The sequence below is a fragment of the Orcinus orca genome, chromosome 1, assembly GCF_937001465.1.
Source record: "Orcinus orca chromosome 1, mOrcOrc1.1, whole genome shotgun sequence".
NCBI lineage: Eukaryota > Metazoa > Chordata > Mammalia > Artiodactyla > Delphinidae > Orcinus > Orcinus orca.
Window position 1 is genome coordinate 205,215,839 of NC_064559.1, and position 23,989 is coordinate 205,239,827.

Below are 23,989 nucleotides of genomic sequence, written 5' to 3' on the forward strand. Positions count from 1 at the left end.
CTGCACGCAGCAATGAAGACCCAATGCAGCCAAAAATAAATTAAAAAAAAAAAAAAGACGTGTTGGTCTGTCAAAACACTCAGCCAAAGAAGTGAATAATTATTTCTTTATGTTGTTCCCAAGCACAGTACAAACAAGGTTCCGTGATGTAGGGAGCATGTACGTATCAGATGCTGTAGAAACCAACACTCTAGGGACGGGTTGGCGGCGAGCCAGATGTTCAAAGCTGCACATACCCCACTCATGACACAAAATATGTATATCCACTGCTCTACAAAATGCTTTCATCATTGTGTTAATAATTCCTTATTATCTCCAAAGTAAACTTAAATGACAGTCACTTGCCAAGGTGAAAGAGGAAAATGGCACACGACCGCGGCATGCTTTGTCTGCTGCGTGCTTAGCCTCCTGTCTCCTGCGTCACTGTCTATCCTCAGAGAAGTTAGAGTTGTATCGCATGTAAACAGGATGACAAATATAGGGACCGAGGGGCTTCCCTGGTGGTGTACTGGTTGAGAGTCCGCCTGCCGATGCAGGGGACACGGGTTCGTGCCCCGGTCCGGGAAGATACCACATGCCGCGGAGCGGCTGGCCCCGTGAGCCATGGCCGCTGAGCCTGCGCGTCCGGAGCCTGTGCTCTGCAACGGGAGAGGCCACAACAGTGAGAGGCCCGCGTACCGCAAAAAAACAAAAAAACATAGAGACCGATGCAAAAGACAATTTTTCGAACTTTCTATATAATTGGAAGTTATTAGTGTTTAAAATTTGGTTTTCAAAACACAAAAAGAATTGGTTCTTATTTTTTCTTTACTAAAAAAAAAATCTCTTCTTTATTCAGTACAATGTCTTTTCCTTTCTCTCCCATTCTCACCTTGTACCTGCTCCACTTGTAGGCAGGAGGCCCTCTTATAGGGTAAAATTTGAGGACCACTGTTGCCATAACTACTTCAAAATAGCTTTCCTTCCCTGCAGCCTGCTGTGGCTCCACTGTTGTTTCATACTTGGCCTGAATATTTTACTGTTAGAGTTATCCCTTTGATACAGAGGATAGAGATTTTTTTTCCTCCAGAAAGCAGCTATTTAAAGATACATATATGTCTGGGAGCACAGAGAGGCCCTCCCCAAAGCTGAAAGGGTAAAATATAGAATCATAAATTTATTGAGTGAAGCGTGAAAAAAGGGTTGGTAGCATTGGAGTTGCGGGTGGAGATGGGGAAATAGGAGTGGCTATCAATGGGAGGGAAAGTCCTGGGTTCAGTCTTTACACATTTATTTATTCATGCAGTATTTGTTGAGCATCTACACTGCCAGCTACTATACTAGGTGGGAGTGGTTCACAGTGACCTCGTTGCCCTCCTGGAATTTATGGCCATGTTGGGACTGGGGCTGGCTTAGCATAGGTAAAGAAAAGTCTCCTTGAGTTTGGGATTAGCAGATACAAACTACTATATATAAAATAGATAAACAAGGTCCTACTGTATAGCACAGGGAACTATGTTCAATATGCTGTAATAAACCATAAAAGAAAAGAATATGAAAAAGAATATGTATATATATGTTAAACTGAATCATTGTGCTGTACATCAGAAACTAACACAACATTGTAAATCAACTACACTTCAGTAAAAGGAAGAGAAATGGTACTCATATGTACCAAAGCACAAAGAAGTATCCTGTGATCAAGGAATAGGGAGAGGGCCTGTGTGTGGTGGAAGCTCAGTTGGCAAAGGTAGTTCAAGGTCAGGCTGGAGCCAGATCATGCAAGGCCTTGTAGCCATGCTAAAGATTTTGAACTTCATCAGGAAAACAAAGAGGAGTCGTTGAATAGCAGAGGTGTGACAAGATCAGTACATTTTAAGAAGATCCCTCTAGCTGCTGTGTGGGCAATGGATTGACGGTGTTAGGGAAAGCCTGAATGAGGGCACACTTGGAAGTTAGTGCTGGAGTCATGGTGAGGGCTGATGATGGGTTAAACTGGAGCAGAATAGTGGAGAGGGTGGGAAGAGGGGAGATTCAAGGTATGGTCTGAGGGTGGAAACAACATGGACTGAACGTGAGGGATAAAGGAGAGCGTGGTGTCAAGGATACTCTTAAGTTTCTGGTATAAGCAACTTGGTGGAGTGGCGCCAGCTGTTGACAGAGGAAAGGCAGATTTGGGGACCTATTAAGTGTGAGATGGTTTGTGCAGAATTGGTGCAAGGTCTACTGAAACCATGGAACATACCATGATAGGTTCTCTCCCTTTCACTTTCCTTCCCTCCAAATCTTGGTCTCTGTGTCTGTCCAGTAACATTGCCTCATTCCTTCAGAATTTTCCATGGGATGGGTGGAGGATGATGCTAACATTTTTGAGGTCACATCCTTACAGCTCTTGATCCAACAGGAAAGAAAGAACTTCCCTTCATTTCCAATTCAGAAAGTTTCAGAGAAGGACTCCAATTGGCTCCGCTCAGGTCACATCCTCTTCTTAGCCAATGGTCAAGAGAACGCAGCACTTAAATTGATCAAGCTTGGGTTCACGTCTCCACTGTTTGCTTTTTTTGTGGAGGGGAAAGGGTAGAATACTATAGTTGGTAACCTCATCAGCACCTCTGGTGGGTAGACGGTGGGAAGGAGCAGTTCCCCAAAGGGCAGAGGCAGTGCTGGGCTGTCAGAACTAACAGATGTTTCCTGCCTCCTAAGCCTTCAGTGTTTCATTCTGCGTTAATCCTGCAGTAATACTGCTATCTAGAAATGCAGAATTTTCCAACTCTGAGCTGATGGGGTAGTTAAGGGCCTGGCTATGTTGATGAACTTATTGTAATTTTGAACTATAAAAACACTGTATTTATGAAAATTTTGAAAAAAGGAAAAAAGCATCCACTATTTCACACTGACACCTTTTCATTTTGTGCATTCCTTTCCCACATTTTTCCTTAAGCATATACCTTTCTTTTTTCCCTTCTTGCATGTGGGAATCTCAGTTCCCTGGTCTCATTTCCCCAACCAGGGATCAAACCCGTGCCCCCTGCAATGGAAGCGTGGAGTCTTAACCGCTGGGCCACCAGGGAAGTCCCTTAATTCATTTGTTTATTATTTTTTAAAATATTTATTTATTTATTTATTTTGGTTGCGCTGGCGGGCGCCTTAGTTGCGGCTTGCCGGGCTCCTTAGTTGCGGCTTGCCGGCTCCCTAGCTGTGGCATGCAAACTTTTAGTTGCGGCATGCACGTGGGATCTAGCTCCCCGACCAGGGATGGAACCTCTGGCTCCCTGCACTGGAAGCTTGGAGTCCCAACCACTCTGCCACCAGGGAAGTCCCAATTCATTTGTTTAAACATCAATATTTACATGAAAATAACTTGAATATGTAAGTTTGTTGTATTGGTATGCGCTGGGAAACTTGAGGGACAAGCTTGTAACTGTATTGCAAAATATTGCTTGAGCTCTTGTTATGGGCCTGGTAGTCTGGAAGCTGATGGAGATACAGACATCATTAAAATCTATTTCTGGCCTTTAAAAGTTCATAATCTCATGACTTTTGATAAAATTAAAGTATTCCTCAATTGTAATTAAAAAGTTATTAAATCAAAAGAGCAATATGGACATTGGAGGATATAAATACAGTAAAAAAAAAAAGTATCTTGTATCCTTGCATAGGGAAGGGAAAGAAAAGTGAGGGGAGTGGAAGAGGATGGGACAGAAAAGGAGTGAAAAGGCTGGGGAAAGCGGGGCAGTAAGGCCTCTAAACTGTGGTTAGTGTCACCCCATGCAATTGTTAAGTTAAATGTTGAAAGTGAGACCACACTTGAAGACACGCGTCCCTTTAAAAGGGAAGGTGGGTGTTCAGAGCAATTCTCATTTTGCCTAAAAGGGGCTGTTTCTCTCTATACTCTCTCCAGACAGAGCCAGATTAGCAGACATAGTCAGACTTCCTATAGAAACATTTTAATCAAGGTCACCCTTCTCCCCAGAAAAAGGCACTCACTACCAATACAAACAGTATTCTAAGTTTAACCCACAGAGGACCATCCCTGGGCTCTCTGGGCTCGGTGGATCCAGGTTAGACAGGCCCCCAGTTCAAGAGTCGGCCTAAAGGTAGCAATACTCCCAGCTCCAAGACTCAGGAAGACCACTCCTCTAAATGTTTTGCAACCTCGTCCATTTCAGATTTTTCAGGGGTCCTGGGTAAATCGGTCTCACCAAGGATTCCGCCCCATCTGGCTGCTCCCATTTTTAAACACAGACCCGTGCGTGGGAGAGGCCATTATTTTTACGGGATCACTGTGCTTCTGGAGCAGCTAGGGACAGGCAGAGTTGCTTTACCGCAACGCCGGGTCCATCCATAACCCGGGCTCCGCCCTCAGGCCGCCTCCTCATCCGAGCCCCCGCCCCTCCTCCCCTGCCAACCCCCGACCCGCTCCACCCCTTTGCTCTGAGAGCCGCTCGGCCACTGCCCGCGACCGGGTTCCACCTGCCCATCTCGTGGCTCCGCCCCGGGGCCACTGGTCCCGCCCCCTTCGAGGGGCCCAATGAGCGTGCCCGAGCACTCCTCAGCCCCCCCACTCAACTGGAATCCCCGCCCTCTGTCCGATTTAACCAATGAGAGCCACAGGGTGTTCCTGGCCACTCCCACCACATCATCAGGTCACGCCCCCGGCGCCCGGCCCCCCCGGGGCGTTGCCGTGGCCGCGCCTCCGCCGCCCGAGCGGAGCCAGATGCCGCCCCCTCCGCCGGTCCCTCCCCCGGCGGCCTGGCACCTCCCTCTCTCCCCGCCGCGGTGACTCACTGAACGGGAGGCGGAGGCTGAGGCGGTTGCTCCCGTTGCTGCTGCTGTTGCTGCTGCTGCTGCCCCCGCGGCTGCTCGGGCTGTGCGCGCCCCGGAACAGGCCGCCGCGCGCCGCTCTCGGACCCGCAGCCCCCGCCCGCCCGGCCGGGTCGGGCGGCCCAGGTAAGCGCCGAGGCCGGCCCTCGCCCTCAGCGCCTGGGCCCGCGCCGCGCCGGGGCTCGGGGGAGCCGCCGGCCCTTTGTCTCTCGGGGAGGGGCCGTGGAGGGCGCCCCCGGCCCCGCTCGGACCCACCAGCCGGACCCCCGGCACGGCGCCCTGGTCTGGGCCGGGCCTCCTGCCCCACCTGGCCCCCGCTGCTCCTGCCACTCGCCGCCCCCGCGACAGACCACCATCCAGCGGTCCTCAACCCCCCTTACCCCGGGGGTCGCCTCCACAGGTGTCCGAGCCATCCACTCTGTTGCTCACCCCACCGCGTTGGCGGGGTTGTCACCGTCTGTCGGCACTCCAGGTCCCGTGCCCTCTTGTGTCTTCCCTCACCTGCGCCCTGCTCTCAGCATCCTGACCCTCTGTATAGAGCCCTCCCATATTTTCCCAAACTAAATGCTGCCAAGATCTGGTCACTGATCCACGGTTCCTCTCCCTAGTCTGGTTGAACTGTCGTGTCCCCATCCCACCTCTCCTAGTGAGTGTTCCTAGACGGTGCACATTGTAGGCATACATCTCACCTGTATGGCAGGCGTGTGTATGTGAACCTGCAAGATTAACCACTCAGAGCCCCAGACTGCACTTCTCGCCTCCTTTCCATCATCCCCACCCCGACCACTTTCCTTTTTCTTGAACCTGGTAACCGAGACACTTAGGTCTGATACCCAACCTCTGTTAGGCCCCGCATGCCTGCCTCTCTCGTGTGTGCTGAACTTGTCTGAGCAGTACCTGCTGTCAGGTTAGCCCCTGGGAAGGCCCAGGAGGCCTGTGTTGGCCGCAGATGAAGAGTTTTATGAATAATGAGATGTGAGGCTGGCAGCACCTCCTATCTGAGAATCTAAGTACACTATAGCTGTTAATTACTTTGTCTCCTGTCACTCACACTACTTAGGGAAGTGTGCCTGGCCGACGGCTGGGTAAATTGAGGCACAGGGTGTGTGGGCAAGGGACCTGGAGGCAAGTCAGAGTTTGTCCTGAGGTTCTGCTCCCAAGTATCTTGGCTCTTAGCTCCCTGCTACAACTACTGGGCTCTAGTTCCTGGCTTTAGACTCTAAGTGATACTGATCTCTTGGGCCATTAAAGTGTCCAGAGAGACCAAGTTTCCTTTGATTTAAAGCAGGACTTTGAATTATAAATAAAGGTGCTGGCTGTTAAATGCCAGTGTGTCATTCATGGTTTCCTGGTGGAGTGAGTGGTCCTTGTGTATGTGTCAGGCAGCATTCCAAGCACCGGGGGCTACAGTGGTGAAGAGAGACACAGCCCCTGCCCTCCTGTAGCTGACCTTCTGAAGAGGAGGGATTAAACAAGTAAGTGGACAAAATAATTTTAGTCATGGTAAGTGCTGTGAAGGTGGGAAGAGCCAGTTTGGATTTTATTCCAAGTGCAGTTAGAAACCACAGGTGGATTTTAAGTAAAGAGGTGATAAGATCTGATTTGTTTTCAGAGATCATTCTGGCTGCTCTATTGAGACTGGATTGTAAGGAGCAGGGATACTAATTGGGAGACAGACTGTTGCCGCTTCCGGTCAAGGGGTGATGGTGGCTTGGACCAGAGTAGGGGTAGCAGAAGTGAATAGGTAAAACCAGTCTGCTCCCCCTGAGAGAGGCTCAGAGCTTTAAAGCAAAACTTCAGGGAACACCGACTTCGAGTTATACTTCTGGCAGAGAATTTCTAGACCTGACCAAGCTCAGGTTTAACTCAGCAAACCTTACTCAGCACCTGCTGTGGGCCAGGTACTGTGCTAAACTCTAGAGATACTGATGTGACCAGGGTGAATAGGGAGCAGTCTCCACGTTCTAACAAGGTGCTCACAGAAACGTCACCCACCCCCTCCTTGAGGGAAGAGGGTTTGTAGGCTTAAAAATCAGTTCGAGGTGGAGGAGGGCAGAACACACTGGGCTTCATTCCCATATCCGGCTGCATTATTTAAATGAGAGCGTTATTGCCCTGCCTCTGCTGTAGGATGTTGCCCAAAGATATTGGGACTGATCTCATGGTGGGTGGGAGAGCAGCTCAGTGGCCGTGAACTTGAACCATTAACCAGAATAAAACTTGATCTCCACGTTGCTCCAAGTCTGGGCTGTCAGAACACATCCGAGCTATAAAGGACCGTGGGGCCAGGCCCCTCTTACGGTTGGGCACCTGTGGTCCCTAGAGAGTGAGTAACTCTTTTGAAATCCCATAGCTGTTTGTACATTTGCTAATGGTATCCGTCACTTTCTACCTCTCAGCTTCGTATGCACTTGCATGACCCTAAGCTTTCTGAGGCCAGGGTCTCTATTGGATTCAGCTTTTCCATCCCTCACAGCATCTAGATCCTGCCCCAAAAGTACACTCATCAAGTACGAGTTGACTTGCCTGGGTGTCTCACAGCACCTAAAACTAGAGCCCAGGAACCCTGACCCTGTCCATGTCTTTTCATTAGATTCCTCCTCAACCAGAGTATACCACGGGGGTCAACCCAGCAGACTCCATGTCACTGAGCTCACAGCCCTTCCTTGATGGGTCTGCTCTCTCTCCAGCTCTGCCTACAAGGAACAGCTGCTGAGGGTGCTGACCAAGTAGTTACTCGACACTCGGCAGATAGGAAGCATAGCTCTTAATCAGAGCATGGACTTCATACCAAGACTATCTGGGTTTGGGTCTTGGTTCTGCCATCATGAGCTTCATGACCTTCAGCAAGTAACTTAACCTCTCTGTGCCTCAGTTTCCCCATCTATAAAATATTAATACTTCATGGAGTTGTTGGGAGGCTTAAATTAAGTAATACCTATTAGATGCTTAGAACAGCACTGAGCACCTTGGTATGGCTTGGTTGAAGTAGTAGCTGTTATTTCACCATTTTTTTAATCTGATTTTTATCTCCCATCAGAATTTAAGCTCTTTTAGGGCAGAGATTTTGTCTTTTTTTTTTTTTTGGTCTACAGTTAGACTTTGTAGGCACGCAATAAATATTTCTTAAATTGTATGGCTTATTGAACACCTACTGTGTGCCAGGCACTGTTGTAGATGCTGGGGATATAGCCAAGAAGAAGATCACCAAGTTGCGTGATCTAATGAAGTTTACATTCTAGTGGGAGAGACAGACGGTAAACAAGTACACAAGTGAACAAAATAATGTAGGATGGTGAAAAGAGATGCACGGAGAATAAAACAGGGCAATGAGATGGAGAGTGCCTGGGTCATAATTTTAGCAAGCTCTGAGGAGGTAACTTTGAATGGAGACCCTGCGGATGGGCAGAGGACAGTAGAAGCAAGCAGCCTATGGCGGCTGGAGTGTACAAGAAGCCTATGGCGGCTGGAGTGTACTGAGTGAGGAGGTGGCAGGAGTGGGGTCTGTGGCCACAGTGAGGAGTTTGGATTTTACTCTTCAATTCTGAACAGTGGGAGGTCAGTGCACAGGAACCTTTCCTGGGGGTCCATCCTAGGAGAAAGACCCGGACGATTGGAAGAGCAGTGAGCAGGCTCTCCTTGTCCTGGGAAGGCTTTTGGAGGCCATCAGTGTTGCATTTATTCCCCTCAGGTTTCTCATGTCTCTGACCTAGGTACCCAGGAGATGTGGGATCCATCAGCTAACTTAAGGAAGTTCCAGGTGTGTGTGTCTGTGTGTCCTGCAGATTCCATCAAGCCACGTTTCTCCCCTGAGTATGTAGGTAATTGGTCAATGTTTCTTGAGTTGAATGAATGAGCATCGCCAGCTCTTAGCATCTTGTCCTGTACAGTGGCTTGTCCTGTTCTCTGCATAAGGAAAAGCTTCTTGTCATGGTAGTGACTCTGGCGTAACCTTGGAGTTTTGCTGCTGTTCTTATGTGCATCAGGGACCCCCACATACCTGTATGTCACAGTGTCTTCACAGTGTCTTGTTTTGTTTTGTTTTTTCGGCTGCACCGCTCAGCTTGCAGGATCTTAGTTTCCTGGCCAGGGATTGAACCAGGCCCTTGGCAGTGAGAGCATGAGAGTCCTAACCCCTGGACCACCGGGGAATTCCCTGTCACAGTGTCTTTGTTGGAAGTGTACCAATATTGACTGGGCAGCTTTCCTCCCCCCCCGACCCCATCCCCATTTCTCTACCAGTCCCCTGCTGAGTACCACCAGGCCACACTGTCACCTCTGAACACTTCCTGTATCATTATTTGATCTACACTCCTGCACATCACTTGATCCAAGTATGGTGGTACCTAGAAAGCATTGGCTGTCTTTAGTCTGGGCTGAGTGGAGTTGGGAAGCTCAGCAGAAATGGAGTTTCAAACCCAGGAGTTCAACTCACCAGGAATCCAAAGTTGGCCTCTTCAGACTGAGGGCAGTTGGCCAGCCTTTCAAATCCTCACTCAGGCATCCCCTTGTCTGTCAGTGTCCGTGATGCCAACCTGCTCTGCTAACCTTGAGAGGCCAGTGAGAGTTGGTAGGAATCAAATAGGACTTTTGTGCTGCAAGTCACTCTCAGGGTTCTGGCGTATTTCAGTGGCCGAATCGGAAATGCTTGTTAGCCACGTGTTGCCTGTCTCCTTGTAAAAACTAAACCCGGAGTGGGTGCAACCTTTTTCTCTTGTTACTGTTGTTCTTTTTTTTGTTTTTGTTTTTTTTCATTATGAGAGTGATGCGTACTCATTTAGAAAATGAATGATGACATTTTCTGTACTTTTTCTCACTTAGTCGTCACTGTAGTTTCTAAGTAGCATTATTACCATTTTGCATATTCAGAAGCTGAGGCCTGGAAAGGTTAAGTACAATAAGCTGTTTGAAGTGAAGATAGTTGGGAACAAAGTCAAGATTCAGACCCAGTTGGGGGGACTCCTGTGTGTGAGTTCTGGACACCATATTAGATGCTGCCTTGCAGCAGAAACAACAGAGAAGAAAAGACATCTCCCTTAAGCCCAGCGTGGATGACATTGTGAGGGTGCCCAGAGTTAGCGCACTGGCTGCTGCAAAGAGTTTGAATCCTGTGCCTTTTCCCTGTCTCATCTGACCTTGGGCAAACTAAGTCACCTCCCTTTGCCTTACTTTCCTCAATTGTAAATGGGGATAATGATCCTTGTGCCTTAATAGCTCCCAGGGGCATTGTGATGTTTGGGCCAAAGTGCTTTTGAACTTCTTTTATGAAAGGGCACTGAGCCCCAACTGCTTATACTCTGTCATTAAAGACCTATTATGTCCTGATCCTCCGCAGAGCCTTGTTAAAGGGGGAAGACAACAGCCCCCAGAGGGAAAGGTGTCCTTCTGTGGGGGGGTTTCCTCCTTCCGAAGTTTCTTAAGGATTGAAGGTCATGAAAGTTTCTCCATTTTTCATGTTCATGTTGTTCTGTAGAAGCTTCTGGAAGCAGCATGTAAACTGTGCATCGTAACAGGTTCGAGGACCGTTGATGGCAGGGCAGAGAAGGGGGTTATAGGGCTTGGTTTCTAATCCCGGCCGTGATGTCTTTGTAATATAAACCAAGAACACAGAGATAGCAAGAGGTGATGACTATCTTCCATTCATCCTTCCTTTCCTCCTTCCTCCTAATAACTCACTGATTCAAGTAATAAATATTTACTGAACTTTTATTACGATCTGGGCCCCATGGTAGGCCCTGGGAATACTGTGGTGAGCAGGGTAGAATTAGTTCTTATCGTACAAATCTTAGAGTCTAGGGCCAAGAGGCTTACTATCTAGTTGGGAGTCGTGTGACTAAAGCACGAACATGTTGGTGAGTGTTTTGAACTCTCAGGAGGAGAGTCAGGATATAATTTCCAGATGTCCACATCAGCCGCATGGGTACCTGCCCTGGACGGACATTACATTACGGTGGAGGGTTGGGTTTGGCTTCCCAGAAGAGCAGGGGAAGAGTTAGTAGATTGGAGCCCTTGTGTGTCACACTTAACAAAAGCTGTGCTAGTGTGGGTGTCTGTAGAAACAGTTAGCACCTTGGCAGTCCCAGTTAGTAAGAACTACGTTTCCACTTAAAAGCTTATTAACCCTTTGTTACCCGAGTTCAAGTCAGGGAAGAACGATCATGGCATTGAGCTCTTTCCACAGTTTTTTTTTCAAATAAAATTTATTTATTTATTTATTTATTTTTGGCTCTGTTGGGTCTTCGTTGCTGCGCGTGGGCTTTTCTCTAGTTGCGGCGAGCGGGGGCTGCTCTTCGTTGCTGTGCGTGGGCTTCTCATTGCGGTGGCTTCTCTTGTTGCAGAGCACGGGCTCTAGGCGTGCGGGCTTCAGTAGCTGTGGCACGTGGGCTCCGTAGTTGTGGTGCACGGGCATAGTTGCTCTGCGGCATGTGGAATCTTCCCGGACCAGGGCTCAAACCCATGTTCCCAGCATTGGCAGGCGGATTCTTAGCCACTGCGCCACCAGGGAAGTCCCCACAGCTTTCTGAAGTTATGCCATCAATCCAGTGCCTATCTTATGAGAAGACCATCAGTGCTTGTCTCCCCGGAATTCCCTGCCTGCCTGACAGGTCTCCCTTGGCCAACTTTGGAAAGCAGGCATACGGAGGCAGGCAGGCTGTGGGGCTGGCTGCATCGGTGCTCTCGGCATGATGCCAGGGACACCTCTGTCTGTGAGCCCCCATTGGGGTCAGTTTATGCAGAGTGGGGTGGGGGAGGGTTCTTTCTTCCCCAGGTCTGCCCAGCCACAGGCCTCAGGATCCCTCCAAAGAGTGCGGTCAGGGAGGCCCAGCAGTTTCTGCAAAAGCACCCAGTGTTCTTCCACTAGCCCTCAGGCCAGAGCTGGGGTGGAGAGGGCACAGGGCTGGCAGAGGTGCCTGCCCACATCCAGAGTGAGAGGAAGGTGCCAGGACAGGGCTCCGCTCCCGGGCAATGTTACTTTCACCAGCCCCTGCAGTGTCACTACCTTCCTGGTGCTGACCAGGTGCCCCTTCAGTCTGGAGGGCCTCAGAACCATCCAGCATCTGATCAGGAGGAAAAGGCCAGTCTGGCGAGGAGACCAGGTCACTCAGTGCCCCTGGGCTTGTTTTTGTGCGGTCGGAGCCCACGGTGCTGCCGGTTCAGCTGGGAGAATGTGACCCACTTCCATCTTCTCTCCCACGTGGAGAGCTGGGTGGGAGGCTTTTGGAGACCAGCTCCAATTAAGGCTTTACCAGCCTGAGTATCTCCTGAGTATCCAGCCCACATGTTTCCTGCTGCTGGAATCCTGTGGTCCGTGTCCCTGAACTGAATAACAACTCCAAAACAGATGAAGTTACCGCCTTGTCGTTCTGCAGTTCCGGCTTCCACAAGTGGGGCTTCCTTCGGGGGTCAGGGTCCCTTTTGGATTCAGACACCTTTCACAGTGTGGGCCCCACCCTTGTTCTCCCAGCTAAATCACCTGGCGAACCAGGGGCCCAGTTTCCAAAGAGATGGGTTAGCCTTGACCTCCCTGCCCAGACCAAGGCCTCCCCGCCCCCTGCCCCAGGCAGCCCTGGCTTCCGACAGACCGATCCATCCTGACCCTTGTCCTCACAGTATGTCCTTCTGCTCAGGAATATGAACTAAAATGTGTTTCGGACCCTCTAGGTTTCTTCCATTCTCTCCAGGTAGAGAGCATTTGAATGATTTTCCATTTATAATTTTATGTTTCTCCTGCGGCGCGGGGCTGGGGGGAGGGGCGTTGGAGGAAGACAGTTTAAACACACGAGGCTGTGGGTGCTGCCGAGATGATCTGGAGATTTTAAATGGTAAGGGGGTAGTTCTGAGCCCCTGAATGATGCAGTCTTACTTACTAAGGAAGGAGCAGAGGTGATAGAGAAACCGCCAAGGTCAGGTCCGCTGAGCTGTGATCTCAGACCTCTGTGAGCGCCGTTTCCCACTATGTGCTCCACAGCCGATCGCTGGAGTTGCAGGAAGATGGGGTGCTGGTGATTTTTAGGGGGAGCACGGTGGGGCCTACAGGCTGGTAAGCTGGCTTACGGGTGTCTCTCCAGAGCCCTGGCTCTACTTTCCTGCGTAGAACAGCCTTCCGGAGCTTACGGTGGGATGTGGTGGGGCAGAGTCAGCCAGCACAGGGGCAGAGTCCTTCATCCCTACCCCAGGGAAGCTGCTGCTGCCACCCGAGAGCCATCACTTTACGTCTGCTCCGGGACTGGCTGTCCACCCTCACCTCCCGTCTCCGAGGAAGAGAAGAGCTCTCGCAGGCCTGTGAGCGATGGTGGCAGAGCTTGGGTGCTCAACAGCAGCCACGGCACTGGACTGGCTGGCTGGGCAACCAGCCACCAAAGTGGAGGAAGATCTTTTATTCTCCTCTTCTGACCCCATTCCACGTCCTTTAAAAAATATACCGTTGGGATTTTTTGGAGTAGGTAATATATACATAGTACAGAACTCAAAAGGCTAATTGTTGAAAACTAAGTCTTCCTCCCTCCCTGAAAGAGACGCCTCGAAAAAGACACCTGTTAGTGGATGTCTTGTGCATCTTAACCAGAGACCTCCTACACACGTACAAGTGCATCAGGTACGCGCTGACTGCACACGTGCCCGACGTGCACTATTTTTTTTCCACACTGTAATACACACTGTCATGCACCTTACTTTTTTCACTTCACGGTAAGTACTGGAACTCATTCTGTTCCACCATCATCATCATCATCATTTGGCTAATACTGCTTCACTTCCCCTGTGCTGGGTATTGTTAAAAGTGCTTTGCTTATGTTAATGCGTTTATTCCTCACAACAAACCTGTGAACTAAGGACTGTTATTGTCCACAGTTTGCAGATGAGCAAACTGAGGCACAGAGCCATTAAGTTAATGTCTGAGGTCATTTACAGCTACCCCACTCCTTTTAATGGTTCCCTGGCATTCTTTTGATTGGTTATACTTATACTGAGCGATTTGAAAGCAAGTTGTGGACTTCCCTCGTGGCGCAGTGGTTAAGAATCCGCCTGCCAATACAGGGGACACGGGTTTGAGCCCTGGTCCGGGAAGATCCCACATGCCACGGAGCAACTAAGCCCATGTGCCGCAACTACTGAGCCTGCACTCTAGAGCCACAAGCCACAACTACTGAGCCCGTGTGCCACAACTACTGAAGCCCATGCTCCTAGAGCCCGTGCTCCGCAACAAGAGAAGCCACCGCAGTGAGAAGCCTGCGCACAGCAACGAAGACCCAATGCAGCCAAAAATAAATTTATTTTTTTAAAAAAAGAAAGCTGAAGAGCTGCCCTTATTAAAAAAAAAAAAGCAAGTTGCAGGTATCAGATACTTTGCATCTCCTAAGGCCATGCTCCGACATTATCCCAATACTATTTTCAGCCCCAAGGAATTTACTATTGACCCAGCAGTGTTCTCTGATATACAGCCCACATCCAACTTTCCCAACCACGCCCCTCACTTTGGCCTGCACCAGTTTTTAATCTGGGATCCAGCTGAAGATCTCAACTTCACTAGGTTCCCAAGCTCTTTCCTCTCCCTTAGCCTAGAGTGTTCACTAGCTTTTCTTTGTCTATCACGACATTAACATTTTTTAAAGTCCAGGACTATTGACTATTAGTCTGGTTTTCCTTAGAATTGGAGTAAAGGTGAACATTTTGGTGAGAAATGATTGTAGCTGACGTTGTCCACGTCCCATTGGAGGCACACAATGCCAACCTGCCCCGCTTCTGGTGAGGCTGGGTTTGTGGATCACTCAGTTATGGAGCAAAGTTTTAAAAGTACAAAATAGTAAGTATATTAAAAGAAAACAGTGGGAGAAGGAAATAATATGAAATGAAATCTGTAAGTTATAAAATAAAAGATGTTAAAATCTGATTACATAAAAATCAAAACTCTACATGGATAAAATAATATAATTGAAAGAACAATGACAAATTGGGGAAATACGTGTAACAAATATCACAGCCATAGGACAAACTGCCTTAATATATAAAGAGCACTTGTAGATCAACAAGAAGAAGACTGCCAACCCAAGAAAGAAATGGGCAAACAACATAACAGATTGCTCTTAATGATCTGAAATGATGCTCTATTTCCTCATCAGGAAATGCAAATTAAAACTATAATGATATACCACTTCCCACCTATCAGATTAGCAACAAATCAACTTCTGCCAAGGTATGGGGGAAAACAGGTGTTCTTGCACCATTTTGGGGGGCACATAAAAGGTCACCATGTCCATGGAGGGCAACTTGGCAAAATATTAAACATTTAAACACATGTACACTTTGCTGTAGCAACAAAGACTGTAGGGATTTATCCTATAGACAGACAAAAGCATAAAGATACATGTAGGGGTTTCCCTGGTGGCGCAGTGGTTGAGAGTCCGCTTGCCGATGCAGGGGACACGGGTTCATGCCCTGGTCTGGGAAGATCCCACATGCCGCAGAGCGACTAGGCCCGTGAGCCATGGCTGCTGAGCCTGTACGTCCGGAGCCTGTGCTCCGCAATGGGAGAGGCCACAACAGTGAGAGGCCTGCGTACCGCAAAAAAAAAAAAAAAAAAAAAAAAAAAAGATACATGTAGGAAAATACTGCTTCTTAATAGCAATGAAAGAGAGGGAGTTCCCTGGTGCTCTAGTGGTTAAGATTCGGCACTTTCGGGACTTCCCTGGCAGTTCAGTGGCTAAGACTCCATGCTCCCAATGCAGGGAGCCTGAGTCGATTCCTGGTCAGAGAACTAAGATCCTGCATGCATGCCGCAACTGAAGATCCCACGTGCCACAACTAAGACCTGGAGCAGCCAAATAAATAAATTAAAAAAAAAAAAAAGATTCGGCACTTTCACTGCTGTGGCCCAGGTTCAATCCCTGGTCGGGGAACTGAGCTCCTGCAGCCAAAAAAAAAAAAAAAAAAATTTGGCTTCCTTGGTGGCACAGTGGTTAAGAATCTGCCTGCCAATGCAGGGGACATGGGTTCGAGCCCTGGTCCAGGAAGATCCCACATGCTGTGGAGCAACTAAGCCTGTGCACCACAACTACTGAGCCTGCATACTGCAACTACTGAAGCCCATGCTCCGCAGCAAGAGAAGTCACCAGAATGAGAAGCCTGCACACCACAACGAAGAGTAGTCCCCACTCACCACAACTAGAGAAAGCCCACGCGCAGCAGCAAAGACCCAGCACAGCCAAAAATAAATAAATAAAATAAATGTTAAAAAATATTCAAAAACAATAATAAAAGACAGAAAATTTAAGTGCTCAGCAACTTGTTAAAAAAAATTCTTTTTTTTTTTTTTTGGCTGCATTGGGTCTTCGTTGCTGTGCATGAGTTTTCTCTAGTTGTGGTGAGCGGGGGCTACTCTTTGTTGCAGTGCACAGGCTTCTCATTGCGGTGGCTTCTCTTGCTGCAGAGCATGGGCTCTAGGCGCCCAGGCTTCAGTAGTTGTGGCACATGGTCTCAGTAGTTGTGGCTCGTGGGCTCTAGAGTGCAGGCTCGGTAGTTGTGGCGCATGGGCTTAGTTGCTCCGCGGTATGTGGGATCTTCCGGACCGGATCGAACCCGTGTCCCCTGCATTGGCAGGCGGATTCTTAACCACTGTGCCACCAGGGAAGTCCTGGAACTTCTTTTTTGGGTGAGTTATTCTATTTGGGACTTGGAAGTCTTATGACTGAGTATCTTTCTGGCAGACTTACATGACTTTTCTAGAAGCAGGTAAGAACCAGTGCATTGGTGCCTATATTTTCTGTTTTTGTTTTGTTTTAACATTGTGTCATGTGCTCCAGGTAAATTTGCAAGGAAGTTTAGTTCTCTGAGACTTAAAGTCTTAATCCTCAGGAATACCATCAAACTAATGTGTAGTGTAACTAACCTCTCTCTCTCCCGAACCTCCATATAAGCTTTTTCCTCTCAACTGAGAGTTTTTGCAGGAGGTCAGATTTTGCTTGCATTTTGTGGATATGGGCTTGTGAAAGGTCCTGGGTTTCATTTTATGAAATTTGACAGTCTGAGGTGAATAGCTGGCCTGTAAAACCAGGAGTCTTTTTGCCAGGGGAGCGCTCGCAGGCCAGTTTTGCTGGGAGCTGCTTCTCCCTCTCTGTGACTTGGTGACTAATGGTTTCATGGCTTTCGGGGTGGAGGATGTCATTACAAATGGATGATGGGGCTTTGGCTTCTGAACTGGATTATCTGGGCATGCTGAGTGGGTGGGGAGCAGAATATGCCATCCCAAAATATACCACTTTGGCATATTGATTATTTTGAATTATAGTTTCCTGAGAAACAGCCAGTGCAAGAAGGGCCCTCTGACCCTCCTTTATCCCCCTGAAAGCAGGAAATAAATCTCCCATATGAAAGGTACCTTCCCTGTACCAGGGGGTAGAAGGCATCCTTATCACCAGAGACAGGGGATTCAAGGCTGAGAAGGCTGTATAAACAAACCTTGTTACTTCCTCACTAATTTACTACCCTAAGCCCAAGCTTCTTTGTCTTGTCAATTCTTCACAAATTTATCGTTTCTTTGTCTAAAAGATATAAAAGATGCCTGCTCTGGTCACTTCTTCAAGCCACATATCTTTGGGGCTCCCATATGTACGAAATTAAATTTGTTTTTCTCTTGTTAATGTCTCCTGTCAATTTAATTATTAGACCAACCAAAGACCTTAAAGGGAAGAAGGGAAAAGTTTTCCTCCCCTACACTGGTCTGGGTGTTTGTGTGCAGCCCCCTGGGATTGGGGGTAGTTTCTTTCTTAGAGCTTTTACACAGCCCCTAAGGCCTCCCATCCATTTCTGTCCACTCTCCTGAGCTCTTCCACGGTGGCCCTGGCCCTGAGCAGGTGACTGTGGGTGGATTCCTGCTGTTTGGGGCGCTGTGTTTTCCCGTCTCCTCAGAGCCTGTGCATTTTCCCTGATCCCTCCCTTCCCCTCCAGCCTCCAGCGTCATTGTCTCCAGACTGGATGAGTTTTGTGACCCATCAGAAGTTCTCATCTTCATGCTACTTCCCCAGCAAGTTAATGGAATGAACACATGTAGATTCTGAAGTTGCCTCTGTTTAAAATCTTTTTTATTTTGATTATTAGCTTGTTAAACATTTAGGGAGGAAGGAAACTGAGTGTTCAGCAGCCTCTTAGGGGGAGGTTTCCTTCTTCCTTGGATTATTTTTTGTTCTGAGGTGGCTGGAGGGAAAGGAGAGGGAAGGTCACGGCCTGTGTCACGGAGCAGAAGCAGTTATCCAAACAAACAAACAGTGTGGCTTATGTGACATGAGGGTGTAATGAATGCTTGCAGTGTATTGCAATAGTATGGATATGTGTTCGAGGTAAACAAACATAGCTTTATTTTTATGCAAATTAACACGTACCTGTACGCTGAAAGCCTATAGGAAAGAGGAGGCAGTAATCCTAAAACTTATGTTCTTAAGAGTTTATGAGAAGCTTCACCCAGGAAGCCAGGCCTGGGGCCTCTCAGCTGGGTCCTGAGGACAGCCATCCCCAGAGCTGGGCAGTGAGGAGTGGGCTGGCTCTGGAGGCCACCCCAGGGAGACTGAGCCCTTGCCCTGCGAGCAGCCCAATTGGTTTCAGGACCTAATTCTCGCAACAGGAAGCTGGAGGCCTTTCTGGCCCCATTCTGAGGGGATACAGTGAGCCTGGTCCGGGAAACTTATTTATTTGAACCAGTTATAGGAGACTTCAACGGAGGGAAGGGATGGAGGGATAGTGGGGGCAGAGCTGGAGAGGGCAGTGGTCCTTGAGCAGCCCACCTGCTGGCAGGCATCGGAAGACCTGGGCCGCCTTATCTGGGCCTGCCCCTGAGAACAAGGCTTGTCCCCTTCGGCAGGAGGCTGGTGTGAACGAGCCCATCTGGCTCTGAGTGAAGGGACCTTATGTAGCTCCTGATAAATAAACAGCACTGTGTCAGTTTTTCCCCTTCCTCTTTAAAAAAAAAAACAGCCCCGCCACCAAAAAACAACAACTTTTAAATTTCCCAATTTAATTAACGTTTTAAATGGTGACCCTGCAAGAGTTGGCCTAGCTGTGGGCGGTGGGGTTGATGGAGCTTCCGTGGGTTAAAATTTCCATTCTGGCCTCTTTCTCTGGAGGTGACCCAAGGTCAGTGAAACCTGGCCAGGCTCCTTCCCTGGGATTATTAGGCTTGGAACTGGTCCTTCCGGCCCCAATTTGACTTCAGCCTGATCCCTAAGAAGGCTGACCAGCAATGCAGATTGAGTTTTCCCTTTGAGGGGGGGGTGGTGGGTTGTCAGCACGCTGGGGGCATCTCAGATGTTGATCTAGGTCGCAGGAGAGAAAAGGTGTCCTTCTGCCACCAGCCTGCACAGGTGAGCTTTTGACACTGCCAGGTGCCGCTCAGCCCGCGGTGAAGGCCGTCCAGCTCGAGAGAGCCTGCCTAGGAGTGGGAGGCGGTGCTTGCACCCGCTCAAGCGCTGGGAGTGCCTGCCCTTACATCCACTCATAAATAGACAAGGGCTCTGGAGTCTGCATTACCCACCCCCTTGGAACCTGCAAGAGGCCAAAGGTCAGACTGAATCAGAGGAAAATCCAGAGCCGGATTTTGTAGGCGCACTGGTTCCTGATTTCAGGTCTCAGGCTCCGGCTTGGCCAGGTTCCAGGGCTCCAGCTGTTCTCTGGGAAGGAAAAAAGAATCTCTTTTTAAATTAGGTCAGAAGATGCCTTTCTTTCCTTCTGTCCTTGTCCCCCTACTGTGCAGGGATACAACCGCCACCTGCACGTCCCTCGGTAAGAACTACAGAGCTTAAGGACTTCGCCCGGGATCTGAGTGTCTCAGTGCAGCCGAGGAAACTTCCCCCGGCTCCGTGTTCCCTTCCTGTTTGCATTGTGCTGGCTGAACCGCGGAGGCTGTCAGAGCAGGCCTGCCAGGTACTCTTGCTTAGCTGTAAAAAGGACTTGAAGAGACAGTGAGCTCTGGGTGACCTTTTCTACCAATCAGGCCAAAATCACAGGATAAAATTTTTTTTAACCAGAAGTTTTTGCTTTTATTATTATTATTATTGGCCGTGCCGCATGCGGGATCTTAGTTCCCTGACCCGGGATCGAACCCGGGCCCCCTGCAGTGGAAGCGCAGAGTCTTAACCAGTGGACCACCAGGGAAGTCCCCAGAAGTTTTAAACAGACGCCTTTTACCAATCCAGTTACATCAACATTTATAGTCTGTACATGCAGGCTCCTTCAGTTCCTTGATGTCTTAGGTTCTCTGAGGTGAGGACATTCTGAGGCTGGGGGCTTCCTTCGTGGTTCCCAGGTGAATCTGAAATCTGTTCATTCACTTAACTGTGCATGGGACTCCAGATGTGACTGACAGCAGCAGGAACCCACCAGATTCCTCAGCACAGAGCCTACGGTCTTCAAGCTTTTCGAGGGTCCACAAAAATACTGGAGACCTGAAAAGAAAAAGTATCTGCTCCCTCTACTCATAGGAGTTATATGAGAATTCTATTTAATGAGAGATATGGGTCCATTTATTTATTTGTTTATTTGGCTGCACCGGGTCTTAGTTGCGACATGCAGGATCTTTAGTTGTGGCACGCGGGATGTAGTTCCCTGACCAGGGACCGCACCTGGGCCCCCTGCATTGGCAGCACGGAGTCTTAACCACTGGACCGCCAGGGAGGTCCCTGGGTCCATTTTAATATGTCTGTGAGAATAAGGCTGCCTGGGCCCACGAAGGACTTAAACCACCCTGTGGCCTGCCCTCAGAGAGCTTCCAGTTTGGAGGTGGAAATAGAGGCACAGACACACAGGTGCAGTGCTTGTGCAGTGCTTTGAGTAGAGGAAATTTGGGTGAGTGTGCAAACACAGGCTTCAAAAAGGTAACGATTGAACAGTGAACAGTAAATAGGGAGGAACATTCTAGGCTGAGGGTACAGCAGATGTGAAGGCCGGAGGTGCTGAATGAGCCTGGTGCAAGTGGTAATGAAGGTGGCCACCCGGCAGGGCTTCTCATCCTCGGCACTATGGCCGTGGGGCTGGGGGGACGGGGCGCGTCCTGTGCACTGTAGGTGGTTCTTCCCAGGAGCATCCTCCCAGTTGTGACAATCAAAAATCCTCCTTTCTCCAGACATTGCCAAGTGCCCCCATCTGAGAACCAGCGCCAAGCAGGGACCATGGTGGATGGCCAGGGGCTGCTTGCCCGCCCCTGCCCGAGGGTGCAGTGGAGGGAGCCCCTTCCTGTCTAGCGTGCGGGTTTGTGCCTGCCCCCATGTCCTCTGGTTTGTGTGACGCTCTATGTGCAAGAGTGGCTGGCAGGCTCTCTCCGAGGGGAGTCAGGCCACGGAAAGGAAGGTGCACCCCGAAGCCCCCTCCCCAGGCTGGCTGGTTTTCTGTGTTGATGCCTTTCCCCCTGTTGTCTGGGCAGCCAGGCAGGGTGGCTGCGCTCTGGATGTTGGGCGGCTTTGAATGATGTCATGTGGATTTGATTTTAATGCTTCGAGAAGTTCACCAAAGGGCCTTCATCAGAGCGGCTCACACCTGGAAGAGAAAGTGCCCTGTTGCTGTGAAGGGGCAGGTGGCAGCTCTGAGGTAGGAGGTGTTGGGAGGGTGGGTGTTGAGAGTTCCGGAATCTCCTGTGCAGCAGACCTGCGGCCGGGGAGGAGGGCCTATTGGTGTCTGGGCTTCCCAGCTGCTCCCCCGCAGATGAGGGCCGCCCTGGGGCCTCCAGAGCAACTGAAGCCTCTCCTGCTGCGACCCCACTTCCCAGGGGCTTTTTAGTGTTTTCTTGACCTTTAATTTTGATTTCAAATCTACAGAAAACTTGGAATAGTGCAGTGAACACACCTGTGCCCTTTACCTGGATTCACCAGTGTTAACCTTTGCCGTATTTGCGCACGTACTGTCTCTGTTCATACTCACACTCACACATACACATACACACACTAACACATGCATATACACATACACGCTCACACACATACACATAAACACTCACACACGTACACACTAACAAACGCATATACACAGACACAAACACGCACATATACACATATACACGTAAACACATTCACACACATACACACACACAAGCACACTCATACACGTATACACACTAACACAAACACATGCATATACACATACAAGCTCACACACATGTACACATACACACAAACACTCACATACGCATATACACATACTAACACAAACACATACATATACACGTACACATGTATACACACACATAAACATACACATATACACATACACATATATACACATACACACACATAAACACATACACACTAACACAAGCACACACACATACACACATGCATAAACACACATACACACACAACACATACATATACACATACACGCTCACACACACATACACACATACACAATAACACATACATATACACATACACGCTCACACACACATATACACATGCACACTAATACAAACACACACACATATACACATACACACATATACATACAACACACACATACACACTGATATATACATACACACTCACATATACATGCTCGCACATATACTCACACACATGCATACATATACACACACACTCACACACACACTTTTTTTCCAGAACCATTTCAGAGTAAGTTGCAAGCATTGAGACATTTCACCCTTAAATACTCAGCCTGTATCTCTCAAGAACCAGGATATTTTCCAATGTATCCACAATATATTCATCACATTCAACACATATAACATTGATACACTACTAATATCTAATAAATACTCCCTATTAAATTTTCTCCAGTTGCCCAATAGCAGCCTATGACTCCCTCACCTCTCCCCTCCCTGGATTCCATCAAGAACCATTCCCTGTATTTAGTTCTTATACTGCCTTATTTCATGTTCTGATTAGCAGTTATTTTGGGTTCTGACTTGTCTTTTCCCTGTAAAGTGGGTTTTCATTTCAATTTCAGTTAAAATGGCTAATGGGACTTCCCTGGCAGTCCAGTGGTTAGGACTCTGTGCTTCCAGTGCAGGGGGCACAGGTTTGATCCCTGGTTGGGGAACTAAGATCCCACATGCCATGGGGCGTGGCCAAAAAAATAAAATAAAATAAAATAAAATGGCTAATGTTTCTATCAGCTTCTGAACTGGACGGGGCTGATAGGATGGAGAGAAAGCGTGGATTTTCAAATCCAGGCTTGTCACCTGTTAGCTCCATGGCCTTGAGCAGGTTACTTATCTTCTCTGAGCGTTGGTTGTCTCATCTATAAAATGAGAATAATTCCTGCCTTGCAGGCTTGTCGTGAGGACCCCATGTGCTGAACAGGCCTGACATTGTGCCTGGCCCTTAGGAATGCTCTCGCAACCACAGTAATTATCACTGTTGTTCTGCAACTTCACCTGGCTTCACAGAGCAGGAAGGAGCTTTGGGGCAGGCTGGAATTTGGGTTGGTGACCTCAGGACAAATTCCTTATCCCAAGCTCATCACCTAAGAATGGTGCTGTGTCCTGAGCGGCAGAGCCGTCATTACACCTGTTTTGCTCCTGCTGGTGGAGTGCGGTTCAAGAACACTGAGCCTGGGTCTGGATGGAGGAGGCCAAAATGTGGAATTTATTTATTAAGGTGGTTGCTCACGAGGCCCTAGAGTCCGGGAGGTTGCGGTTTAATTACTGAGAGTGGAGCTTGTGGAAGTTCTCTCTGGTGCCCCAGCTTTGATGTCGCTGGGGAACCTGAGGTGCCACCCCAAGTGGGACTCTCAGCCCGGGCTGCAGATGAGGCTCAGGGCTGCCTTCCTCTGCTGAGCGCGTTTCTGTCCACTTACTTGTTTACTGGAGAGCAGTGTACCATGGTGGGGGGGAGCCTGGGCGTTCTGGGTTCGAATCCTGCCCCAGAACGGACTAGGACGGGCTGGCTGGGTGAGCATAGACTAGTGCCCTCATTTGTAAAACCTTATAGGGATGCTTGTTGCAGAGACTGAATGATTCATATACGTGGAGGGTTCAGAACAGCGCCCGGCCAACAGCGAGCCAGAATGTATGTCAGCTGTTTCTTTAAAGCAGTGTTCTCACCTGGGGGGGACTTTACCCCCCAGGGAGCACGTGGCAAAGTCTGGAGACATGCTTGGTTGTCACAACCAAGGGGGAGGTGCTTTGGGCTGGTAGAGCCCAGGGATGCTGCTAAATAACCTCCCATGGGTGGCACAGTCACCGCAACAGAGA

At 48.9% G+C, this 23,989-nt stretch overlaps 2 protein-coding genes across 8 annotated transcripts in view; both read left to right on the forward strand.

Annotated features, from left to right (window-relative positions):
- The window catches only part of CLSTN1 (calsyntenin 1), a 523,112-nt gene that overhangs the window by 367,554 nt on the left and 131,569 nt on the right, over positions 1–23,989 (forward strand). The window lies entirely within an intron of this gene.
- CTNNBIP1 (catenin beta interacting protein 1) overlaps positions 4,544–23,989 on the forward strand; it is a 53,146-nt gene continuing 33,700 nt past the window's right edge. For 2 of the 7 annotated variants that reach the window (XM_049712815.1, XM_049712813.1), the window contains exons 1-2: positions 4,747–4,929; positions 19,541–19,710. Coding sequence is in view for 1 of the 7 variants with exons in the window: in XM_049712818.1 (XP_049568775.1) it covers positions 4,581–4,929; positions 19,541–19,710 (519 nt within the window). In the remaining 6 variants the exon portion in view is untranslated. Of the gene's footprint in view, positions 4,930–6,185; positions 6,279–19,540; positions 19,711–23,989 lie in introns of all 7 variants that reach the window. The other 5 variants (XM_049712814.1, XM_049712818.1, XM_049712816.1 and 2 more) reach the window with 5 other exon arrangements.